We start from the raw sequence: 12461 nt of genomic DNA, 5'->3' as shown, positions 1-12461 counted from the left end.
TTGACTCAATTCATACTTGAGGAGATGATGGAAAAGGCTTCCATCCGCCCCTTGCAGATTTCTATGCTATCATTCACCGAGGCGCCTCTGTTAGTGCCGCATGACGGCTCGTCCATTTTTGTTCAAGCTCGCTTCTAAGTGTTTGACTCAAAAGCCACATTAGGAAAAGGGAAGCTTGGAGCAACATTGTGTGGGAATCGGGCGTTTTTATAAATGACTCCAAATATGAGGAAAAGAATGCAAATGAGGAAATACAAGTAATACAAACTGAGCTCCGTTTTTCCGTGTCATGATGTTTTTCCTTTTTGTTTGTTTGTTGTCTTTGACAAGTTTGACAAACACGGGAGAACATCAAGGGAGACCCGCCTCTTGAGCAAAGAATCCCAAAGGGACATCCAGCATTGCCCATGACGCACTTAGACGACAAAAAATAGAAGGAACATTCCCTACGGCATTCCAGGAATTTCTTTTCTCTGATAATAAGCGCCGTCCAGGTTTTCCTTTGCATTCTTTATCCACTGGCATCCCGTTTCATCTTTCCCCACCTTAGCATCCTAGCACTCAATTTCACTGGCCATCTTATATAACTTCAAGCGTTTTATCTTTCGTCAGCCTGGTCCGAAACGGAACAGACCAAAGCCTTCAATCACTGGATTCTAGCTTTATTGGCATCATGACATCCAGCTCTCATACCTTTTCTTTCCATATTGAAAACAGTCCGTCAGTGTATTCCACTACTTCAATGGAGCGTTCATTATTTCAGCAGCTCTCCTTTAAGAGCTTTGCAACAATGCCCTTGGTTGTTATGCTTTGAATACAAATGGAGCTTTTCTCCCATTAATGATGAAATTCCATCATTAGTATTTGCAGAACCGTATAAACTTTATTCATTGTTTCTGCTGGTCTTTTATCGAGACACAGGCAAACTGACGCTTAATTCGATTGGCATTTGGTGAGAAGCAGCATTGGACACATCTGAAAAATGATGTCTTAGTGTTGCGAGATGTCAGTGCTGACCATCTAAACTGCTCAGCAGACGACAAAAACGAATATTAAATGCGGAGTTCCACAAGGGTCAATCCTGACACCACTTCTATTTCATTTCTACATTTCTACAAATGGACCGTCAGGTACTGACAAGTTACTAAAATTATCCCCAGGGCAATCTGTAGAGGTAACAGAGAAAAAGAATGAGTTTCTCTGCAATAATTACACTTGGTTTCTTTCAAATACATGCGATTGAAGTCCTACTGAGATTTCTCCCTTTTCTCCACGAGCTCCCCAAATTCAATCTAATCATGTTCTCACTCACGTTACACATCCAAAATTCATCGCTCGAGTTGGGCAGAGCGAACTCAATCTCCAAGTTCTACCCACGCCTCCATACTTCATCTCTCTCTTCATCCATCTGCTCACTCCTGTCCTCAGTTATTCGTCCTCAGTGGCCGTCGCCCCAGAAACAACACTCATCCATCTCTTTGTCTATTTAGCCTCACACCCTGTGGTGAGAGATCTTCCATTTCTCTTCCATCCACTTGTTTCCCCATCATCCTTTTTATCTTTCTGTCCATCTATAGACTCCCCCCCTCCCACCTTGTTTGCAGTCCCACCCCCAACTCGTTCTTGTCTCGCTTCGCGGGCTCGCTGTGCTGACAGTGCTGCTGGCTTTTACCAATTATCTATACATTTCACAAAAGCACATGCAGAATTTTTATCTGTCACCTCACACAACTGCAGTATCACCACATAATATGTAAATATAAAGTTGAATTTTGATGACTTGTTTTGTGTTGAATGAAATCATTTCTATTGTTTTACAGTCATTGCTTTAATTTCGATTCTTGTTGTTGATGACTGACATGAAATGCACAGCTGCGATTTTTATTAGGTGCTCTACATTTGTCGTAAAATAAAGAAAAAAAGTTGTATGGCCGTTAAGAATATCAAAAGTAACATAAAACGGTCAGTTAATCAAGTTTTTTACGATGGCAAGAGATGGAAGGGAATATTTCTGGAACGTGCAAATTTGAGACTTATTTCAGTTTTTTTTTAGTTTTGCATTCAACCGATAACGTTTCATTGTCTTGTCACTGCACTTCACGAAGCAAAACATTTTATTACGTTTGTTTACAGCGTAAAGCAATGACTCCATTTGCTTTGGATTTGGAAGAGCGAAGAGACTGGTGGAAAAAAAAAGCACTTTATCATTCCTAGTTTGTTTTTCCAAGACCATGTCAAGTGAATTTGTAGATACACAAGCAAATAAATCGCACAAGTTTCACCTTTTAAATAAATTCATTTCTTTCAATGGTCTGTGTTGTTTTTCCGCAAACACAGACATAATGTGGTGACACAAAGAGAGAAAAGGCTCCCGCCGCTTATGCCGTTGGAGTGCTAATGTAGGGCGGTTGTATTCAAGAAAAGGCAGCGTGAGGCCGTGAGGAATTGGGAGACAATAAATGATTGACAGTGACATGGAGATAAACGTGGAGCACGGCAAATGGAAAAGAAAAGACACGTGAGCACCGGGGAGATTGGAGGAAGTCAAATGAAGATAAAAACCAGACAGTGAAATAGCGGCGTGCCAATGAGGTAAGGTAATAAAACGCGAGGAAGACAAAGGAGGTGCGAACAAGCTGCCCGCGACTGTTTCCGTCCCACTTTTACAAAGACTGCGTTAAATCACGCTCGGCTCGGCAGCGTGCGACATTTTCTCCAATTGTGTTGAACTCTGACCTGCAACGATTCCCACTCGGCGAGGCGTGCGTGCTTGAAACAGGTGCTGAATAGGCTGAACGTGGCAATAATATCCAATTGTATTATTTTCAGAGAGCCGCGTCTCGCTTTTAAGGGCAAAAAAGGACTAAATGAAGTGAATACAATAGGTTGGTTAACATTGCAAAAAAATTATATATATATATATATATATATATATATATACGTATATAATATATATTGCAGTATATTTAAAAAAAAATAATAATAAATTTTAAAAAATTGTATATTTACAAAATATATTATATATATATATAAATAGATCTATATATATATATATATATAAATCAATATTTTATCTGAATTCAACACCAATCCAAAGTTACACGATTGTTTACGAAAATAAATATTGAGCTATATTAGAGGATATATTTCCTTTCCCATTCGAACATTTCAATAGGCTTGGCAGAGTGACAACCTCATTTGCATGTCCGAGTGTAAAAACGACTGTAGCTTCATTAATTGCTAGAGGAGTCACATTTATTTGTTTTGCTCCGTTAGCGACGTGAGCCGTGTTTACCGGTGAGCAGCGAGATGTCTTTTATCCAGAAATAAATGTTGAACAAGCAGTAATAATTAGCATTTAACACAACTTTTATCATCTCGGAGCCTGGAAACGCCAACACGCCTTCAAACGAACAGCACCTAATGTTTGGTAACCTTCAAATGTCCCTCCCGATATATTTTTAAAGACATCCTCACATTGTATTTTACTTTGACAGTTAAATTCATTTTGGGGTTTTCATGTGAAAGGAGAAATTCTCCTTGAGGCTCAGACAAAACGTGCTCTCCACTCGCTGTCACTTATAAAACACGGACATTCCCGCCACCTTTACGAGAAAGTAAATTGTCCCCAAGTTACTCCTTTTGCTTCTCTGCCATCTATTTTTGCAGATATGATTTTTAAGGTAGACATTGTAGCAAATAATCACGTGAAGCTGGGAAAGTATTGTGACTTTCTGGCGATGAAAAACTAGACGTGCTAAATGGTCCTTGATAAAGCCACTTTGTGCACTAACCTCACATAGCTCGGGGACAATGAAACAACAAAGTGGGCCGGCAGGGCGCGGGAAAGGGGTGGGGGGTAGATTGACTGTCTTGTAATCAGAAGGTCACGAGACTAGCTGAGCTCCGCAGCTCATATTAGGTGTCCTTGAACAACACTGAACTCAAAATGGCTAACGACTGAAGCGCACCATGTTTCTAGGAAGTGTGAATGTGTGAAATATCGAGAGTTGGTAAACGCCCAAAAGGTGTTCGTGAATGAACGGTACGAGTCGATGAGGAAAATCGTCGGCCAGTTTGACTAATGACAGTAGTAACATTGTCAGAATGTTTTGGTTGAATATATTGAGAATAACAATGCTAATTGCACTGACTGTCTTGTTTAAAAATAAAAAGCATCAGAGAAAACAAGAGAGGACAGGATGCACATGGGAATGTCAGTTGACGTCGGAGGCGGGAATGTTTGGGCTCTTGGCTTAGCAGAGCGGCGACTGTACGAGAGCAGCAAAGTGCTTCGAGGCTCAGGGGGAGGAGAAAAAAAAAAAGTCCACTAAGCCGAGGAAAAGCACATGCACTCGGTGGAAAAAAATACAGTCAAGACACCAGATGAACAAAAGCCGGTTCAAAGTTTTTGTGCTCACCTTGACAAGATCCAAGGATTTCTTCAAATCCAGGCTGACACACGCACTTGCCGATAGGAACCAGCCATTCACCCTCGGTGCTGCAATGCATCCTGGGAGGTTCGTATAAAGGCAGCGAGTTGTTGATGCAGCGACCCACCACCTCCACCAACTGCGAGGCCTCCGACCCGGGAATGGTGTCGGAGAATTCAGCTAAGCTCTTGACGAGAAACGGGCAGCGTTTGTAGAAGACGCGAACGGAAACCAGAGCGATGCAGGCTCCCAAATCCTGAAAGGCCAAGAAGAAGCCCTTCCGAGTCAAGGGGCCTAAATCCCGAACTTCGGTGTTGAGCTTCATAACCCGATCCCCGAGGTCGAGTTCGGTGAAGCTTTCGTCGGCCGCGATGGTGTCGATTTTGATGTACTGGCTTTCCTTCAAGGCCCTGTCTTCCTCCTCCGTGATCCCGTCACCGTCCCCCATTTCTCCATCCTCCAACTCCCAGCCATCCGTTTCGTAGTAGTACATGTTAAACGTTTCCTTGCAAGTTCCGACGCCACCCGGGAGGCTGTTGCAGTCTCTCAGGGTGAACTTGAGTTCTATGTAAACACGTTGGGCTCCCTCGGTCAGTATCCAGTTGGTGTGAAGCCAGTTGTTCTGGTTCTGTTCCATGACCCGACACACTTGGTAGGTGTGGATGGGGGCATAGTCTTCGTCGACTTCCCCGATTTCTTCCCACTGGTACAAGAAAAAAAAAAGATTAAGGTGGTGGCGGTGGCCATTGGGAATTTCAGACATTTTCCCAAACGGTCCATGGGAACCTCCGATCCATAGATGAGTAGATCCCTTAAATCATTTGACAATATTTCATTACCATGAAAATCTCGTCAAGGCTTAACATAGAAAGAGGAAAGTATCTAAAGAGCCATGAGTGCCTCAATATGGACGGCAAACTAATCCTCATCCCTTCCACCTCATTTCCCCTCAGTCCAAAGGAGTAGAGGGACTTATGAGTGTACGTATTTACCATAAACGAGGGCGGCGTCCTTGTCAGCAAAAAACGAATTAGCCTGAATCTTGTCGAGCCACACCTGCCGAAAAGTTACAGTCTAGTCATCCCCGACTGTGTGTGTGTGTTTGTTCACAAAGTTGGAATGTAAATGATTTCCGGTGGCATTAATTCCTTTCCGCAACTCTCCTGGGATGTGGCTATTATCTGCATCGCTAGCACTCTCCCATGGCTAATACAGGCGCTTTATCATGTCAGCGTAATATGGCCGGAGGGATCAGACTATGATCTGGTGTTATAGCTTAATAGCCCATATTAATCATCCTTTCTGCGGCTGCTGTACACAACCTTGTGCCTTTGTCTCCCCCCCCACCATGCCTCCCCCTTCATGTCTTTCTGCATCAGTCGCCTTCCACCTGATTACTCCTCATCCCCTCCCCACCTCTCAGCCTTTTGTTTAGGTCGTAATCATCCACTTTCTTTGTTGAGCCATTTAGGTACCTAACACAAGATTGTTGATTTTTTATTTTTTTTTCAATGGGAATGCAAGGAGATTATTAAGAGGGGACATTTCAGGACATGACGAGATCACTGCCGAGACAATTCACAAACATATGCATGTGGAGATATCACTGGAGTTATGTCTCCCCTGTGTAGACGTTAAGCTTCTTACCGGTTAGATCGCACGGATCCTGCAGCCTTCGTTGAGCTTCACACAGCTTAACACGTACACACTGACCGAGTAACCCCACAATATTTTTTATATTACTAATGTGAAAGGAGCTTGATCAATTTAGATGAGTCATTAATTTTTCAAATTACAAGAAACAACAGCGAATCAGGGAGGGGAGGGGCTGTTGAGCGGAGGCAGGACCTGGACTATCACCTGGATTATCATGTATTTTCAACTTTTTGAGACATACCAAATAAATACCGTATTTTGCGGAGTATAAGTCGCTCTGGAGTATAAATCGCACCTGCCATAAAATGCACAATAAAGTAGAAAAAACGTATATAAATCGCACTGGAGTATAAGTCGCATTTTTGGGGGAAATTTATTTGATAAAATCCAACATCAGGAACAGACGTGTCATCTTGAAAGGCAATTTAAAATGAAAAAAACTGCGACTTATAGCCCGGACAATACGATCAGTAACTTAATTATGAAATAAACTCAAGATTGATCTGCAAAATAATCCACATCATCGCTCTAAAGTGAAAATAACGACAAAGTTTGATCTATTTCACCTCGCCATCCCGCTCGGGCTCGCCGTCCTTATCACTCGCATGCAAACACGCGAGAGTCCCCGTAGGCATCCCTCCAGCTCCTCATTAGCGTGTGTATTTGTTTTGCTGACTATTATGTGCATGCGTGTTTGTGTCTGCGTTGTGTCACATCAGTCAGCGGCCGACCCCCCGCGGCTGCTTGGAGTGCCCTCCCGGCATTGCAAAGCTGTCTCCAACTTATTATTACCGCCTATTACAGCTGACCGCCATGACACCGTAATAGAACAGCACCTCCCCGGCTCTTTATCCGTGAAACACGAAACACAACCACGACAACCGGCGGTAACACCCTCACTTTTTTGTTTTTTATCGACTTTTGCACCCGGCTGACTCTGCTCTGTCCATCACGGTAATCATTTTCCTCCCCATTCCAAGTTTTCTTTTCATACAGCCTGTAATTGGACTTCATTCACCATGAAGTCTTATTTTTTTTCCCCCATAATGAAATGGCAAAATTGACTCATCATATATAAAAAAAAAGTTACAATGATGTAAGTGAGGGTTATTATTATTTTTTTGAATCTTTCAGCACAGTTCAGATCCACATTGTCGTGCGTTGGCTACCATCAGGCATCGATGCCATTTTTGTGCTGCGTTCAGAAATTTTGTCGCTCGTCTGGCCTTATCTCGGGCTTCTCACGCTGAATCAGCGAGACGGTCGAATCGTGCCTGAATTTTTTTTATTTTTAAATTCATCGCCCCGATGCCTTTTCACCGACGAGCTCGTAGGAGAGATTTTGAGTGAGGTTTGTGTCAGGTGTCAAGTTTGTGCCGGATTTTATTTTTTGTGTGTGTTTGAATGATGCACCTATGTTGAAAGCTTATTTTGTGTGTTGATGTGGTAAAACTACCAAAAAAGATTTTTAGTAGTCTCCCAAATGTCTTGTAAATATCCAATGCACTAAATTTGAGTCTTTCCGCAATGTTTTCTGTCATTTTTTTGAAAGAACTTGATTCAAAATCATCCATCCATGAGGCATGCACGGTTCATATTCCAAGCATGCACGAAACTCTTTCAGATTTTCAAGTGCGAGAAAAGCGAGTAGCTAGTTTGAGAGTTGTTTTGGTTCCTTCCAATCTGACGCCAGCTGGCAGCTGGCAATCACGTGCCTTTTTCGTGCCTTCAATGTTTCAAGTCCAAATGTTTTCATCACTGGGCTTTTGTCAGCACTCTCGATGAGGCCAGGAGATATGGTCCAGATCAAAACGGGCCTGGAATTGGTTAGACTAACAGCATATAACCGAGACAGGTGACATGGATGGAAAAATAATGCTTATTGTGACAACCGTCGTTTTTTCCGTGCCGCCTCTTTTATTTTTTTTTCTTTGCTTGAAGATGTAACAGATAAAAGCCTCTGTGAAATAGCATGCGAACAGCAGCTCAGCTAATCTGCCATCACTCTCCGACACAATACGGGAGATGAAATGGAGGAGGGATGGTCCCACTGGAAGAAAGAACAAAGTTAAGTGTTCTCGCCAGGACTTGCCTTTGCGGTCTGGCTGTAACTTGCAAATAATTCAGGCTTGACTTCCATCCAGAAACCTTTTACACAACGTTAAAGTAAATAACATTTTCGGGAAATATATGGAGCATCAGGAGTAAATTAATCCCATTTAATTCCAGACAAAGTATTCCTCAAACACACCTTCCATGTGTTTTATTTTTTTCTGTTCAAAGCCAACTGAAGCATTTGGTAGGGAGCACAGAAAGGAAACTAGCAAGGATGGTGAGATAAAAAGACAAGCAGATGGCAACAAGGACATGAAAAGAAACGGGAGGCAACGAGGAGAGATAGAAGAAGCCAATGTAAAAGATAGCGGAGGAGGAGAATGAAACAAACCATCTGGAATATGAGCCCCCAAAAAAGCCCCCTGCTTAACATCTTATTTAGCCGTAGTAGACCGCTGCTGCCAAGTCGGTGTGTGTGTGTGCATGTGTGTGTGTGTGTGTGAGCTAATAGAGCCTGCTCCAAATTGGACTCCATTGTAAACAGCTTCCACAATAAGAATTCTAATAGTGAACAACAGTAATTGCTGTTCCTCCCGCAAATCATTTGAACAAGCGACAATATGGTAAATGGAAAAAAAAAAAAAGCAGCTTGCACTGAATGGATGAAAAAAAAAAGCTAATATGTGGGAATATTGTCTTTTATTAAATAAATATAGATAAATATATACACATGAGTCCCAGTTGATTCATATGATTGTGGCTATGTCTGCATCACATCTCCTCCATGTAGCACCAAAACAGCCTGAGAGGAGCCGTGAGCAGAATATCAAAAAGAGGAAAGAAATCGCTATGGTCAGCGTGTACGCTGGTTTGACGTGTACACCTGAATATTTACAAGCGGGAGATGTTAGCATATACGCTACAAGGTAATCAATGGGGATTAAATGGAGCTTTCTCTTATTGGAGATTGTATTTTTCCCAGGACTGCAAAACAGGAATTCAATTATTGTTGATGTTTGTAGTGACGTGAAAAATACCCAACTGACTACAGCTGATATTTTATTCATCGATTATATTAACGATTATTCCATTGACTAATCGGCTAAAAAATAATTTTGATGAATTTCAATAGTCTATTTAGTGAATTCAAATGACCCTTAGAATTAACTAGGAGTTCTTAGAAACTTAAATGACCTTCAACATTCCTGAAGCAACAATTGTATTATGAGGTGGAATTTTTTCCCTTTGAATGAATTTTATGCACACTCACCCCATTTTTCGGGTACGACACCCATCCGAGGTCTCCCGCCACAGAGCGAGAATCCAGCAGGTTAACTGTAAAATAAAAATAGCAGTGAGTCGAAATCAAAGATATGAAAAGTATCGAAATACAGAGAAATGAATAAAGTGCACAAAGGTAATTTTCACATGGCATACAACATGGGTAACATTAATTAAGAGGAATGAAAACAGAGGTAGGGATGACGTGCCACATAAGATAAAAGCATCTTGAGTCATGTGGGCAGGGTTCACTTCCCCTTATCACATCAGTGATAATGTCAAACGTGTACACGGTCAAGTCCAACTCTTGTCTGTTCATGTTTGCCAGCTAGCTGTTATGCACTTACAAAAAATATATAATCAGCAAAAAAAGAAAAATTCCACATGAACGATGGATTTTGGATTATTTATTATTTTAATCAACTGTGAAAAATAAACACATTTTAAATGACACCACCTAGTGGCCATAAAAATAATCAGTGACGTAATGAAAAAAAAAATCAAATCAATTCCGAATTCTCCGAAAGTAACTTTTCTTATTCTGTGCCTAAAGACTCGCTCCCTTACAAACTCCGCTAATCTTAAAGTCCCTACCGCTCTGCTGAGAATAATAAAAAATGTCCTTTGGCGCTTGTTAGACAACTAATTAGGCCATAAAGAAGAGATAAGTGATGCTGAACTAGATCATATGGGAGACGTGGCTGCTTTCACTCTACCTTTAACCATTTAATTCGTCACAATGATCCATTCCAAGCATTCAAAAGTCATCGATATTTGACATATTTAAGATTTTGAACTCGGGAAGTCCTGTTAAAATAAAAACGCAGGTGGGCGGCATTAATGTGACCTCACAACAACCAACCTGGTCTTGGTTTCTCTTTCTTCTCCAAATTTGCTTTCATGCAAGCTAGCTTGAATCACTCCAGCGTGATCTTTATGGCTAACCTCTCATGCATTTTACACACAGCCACTTTATTTCATGTCATTTAACCAAATTTGGCTAATCCACTCCGATGGGTTTGGCCGACACTAATGTCAAATTATATCATCATTAATAGGGCCCGGTGACCTCTAAAACAAATGTGCGGGCATCTTGCACAACACTGACATGATTAAAAAAAAGCAATCAATTAAAATGTGCAACTCCTCACTACTGGAGCTCATCTTTAAATATTAAAAGAGCCATTAGGTTCTTTTTGGTATTCACAGTTTGTACCTCCAATTAATCACCAGCCTCGCAAACAAGAGAAAGAAAATTGCAATGGGCGATTCGAATGATGGAAACAGCAAATTACAAAAACAAATCGTCAAATGAGAAATCAAAACGGGAAGTAAATGTTCAATAAAAGCAAATTTCTGCCTGCTAATCAGGTGAATTCCAACTTTCTACTGAATTATGGCGTACATAACAAACACCAGTAGCGACCCATTCTACCAACACACAATGGACAAAACACTTCTTCAGTGCACCCGAAACTTTGTCCAAATAAATCTATCATGTGAAGAATAAGCAGGGTGAAGAATGTTCTCTCTTTCTCGCCTGGATAATGCCAACTAATAGCTTTCAACAATAGCCTTCATCTCACACGATTAGAATTCTGCACAGTGGGCAGACAATAGCGTGGGAACACAACCTGACACTCCGTTCCATGCTGTATTGACATCAGCCCCCCTTTTTTTTGTGACAGGTGAATATGACGCGTCAGGTGACTTATGTCATCATGTTTGCATGAGATGATGAAATGATACTGACAGTTTATTGATTAAAGGATTAATTTTTTTTTTAATTATCCAAAAGAGGAAACATTACAGTTAAGACATTGTGTCAGTCCACGCAAGTGACATTAAAGGTAAAAATGTCTTTTGACATGTCAAAAGGAGGCTGAGATCCACGCGCGCGAGACGCGCACGGAGGTCCACGAACTGATTGAACTCTTGTCAGCATCAAGTCAAGCCCAGAAGATAATGTTGAGAGACATTACCTTCATTTGCCGGGATGCACCACGCCACACTCCAAACCCACGTCCACGCCACCAGCGCCGCTCCACAACTCCTCCAACGCGCTTTCATGGCGCATCCAAAAAAATAAAGAAAACCAAAACGATTCAAACGTAAATTGCTGCCTGAAGCTTGGCAGGTTCCCTCAGCATTCGCGTGGTGAAAGCATGAGTGACGTGGAGTGTCCGATCCGTGGGGTGAGAGCTCATGTTCTGCAGCGGGGAGCTGAACGCTAACTGTGCGCTCCGATCACCAGCTGGAGAGACGGGGCGGAAGGGGGCGGGATTTAAAATCCGAACCCATCCAATCAGGAAAAGTCCACAGGTAAACCCCACCGCAGGACTCTCGTGGCGCAAAAGCCTCAAAATTGCTCCTCATAATAAAGGCGTAATGGCTTTACATGCGCAAGTGTGGCCATTTAATTGGATGTGACACACACAGATGGGCAATTTAGAAAATGCAGGGGGGGGGGGGCACATTTTTCATCAGTGGGGCCACCCCCACATAGCCCAGATGCATGACAAAATCCAAAGAACAAAATAAATACTATATTTTTTTTCTTATGCAAAGGACTTCCTTTCAGAAAAATTGCTAGAAACACTTTATTCCATTTTGTGTTGTTCTCCATTGTGTGTGTGTGTGTGTTTTTTTTGCAGACACCCTCAGGCGACAGCTAATGGAGGTGCAAATCTGTGTGGTGTAAACTTTGGGAGTCGTGACTCACTGACAATTAAGTGTTGCTTCACTCCTACTCTGATGTCTGTTGTTAACTACACAGTCGGCTTATTCATTTTTCTTTCTTTTATGCCTTCATTTTAATATTGTGACATATTGTGATTAAACTGCTAAGTCGGGAGAAAAGCTCGATTGTGTGATTTTTTCCCCTTGTAAATTAAATTAGACATTTTATTATATATTATCCAAAAATAATTCTTTATTGTGTACAGCGACTGCCAAGAATGTGGGCAGCTACATTCTAGCTGGCGTGACCTCCTAAATATTCTCACCTTCCTGAGTACGAAATAGAATCATTTCTTG

General features: G+C 41.7%; 1 protein-coding gene across 2 annotated transcripts in view; it reads right to left on the bottom strand.

Annotated features, from left to right (window-relative positions):
* The window catches only part of LOC119131215 (ephrin type-A receptor 5), a 29909-nt gene extending 18229 nt beyond the window's left edge, over positions 1-11680 (bottom strand). Inside the window, exons 1-3 of one of the 2 annotated variants that reach the window (XM_037265454.1) lie at positions 11408-11680; positions 9415-9479; positions 4422-5136 (exon numbers count right to left, since the gene is read on the bottom strand). In XM_037265454.1, the coding sequence (XP_037121349.1) occupies positions 4422-5136; positions 9415-9479; positions 11408-11495 (868 nt within the window). In that variant the 5' untranslated portion in view covers positions 11496-11680. The remainder of the gene's footprint in view (positions 1-4421; positions 5137-9414; positions 9480-11407) is intronic. The other variant, XM_037265455.1, reaches the window with a different exon arrangement.
* Between the last annotated feature and the right edge of the window lie 781 nt (positions 11681-12461).

This window comes from Syngnathus acus, chromosome 12, assembly GCF_901709675.1.
Source record: "Syngnathus acus chromosome 12, fSynAcu1.2, whole genome shotgun sequence".
Taxonomy (NCBI): domain Eukaryota; kingdom Metazoa; phylum Chordata; class Actinopteri; order Syngnathiformes; family Syngnathidae; genus Syngnathus; species Syngnathus acus.
Note: the sequence above shows the minus strand (reverse complement) of the source record. Positions and strands in the feature narration are given on the sequence as shown.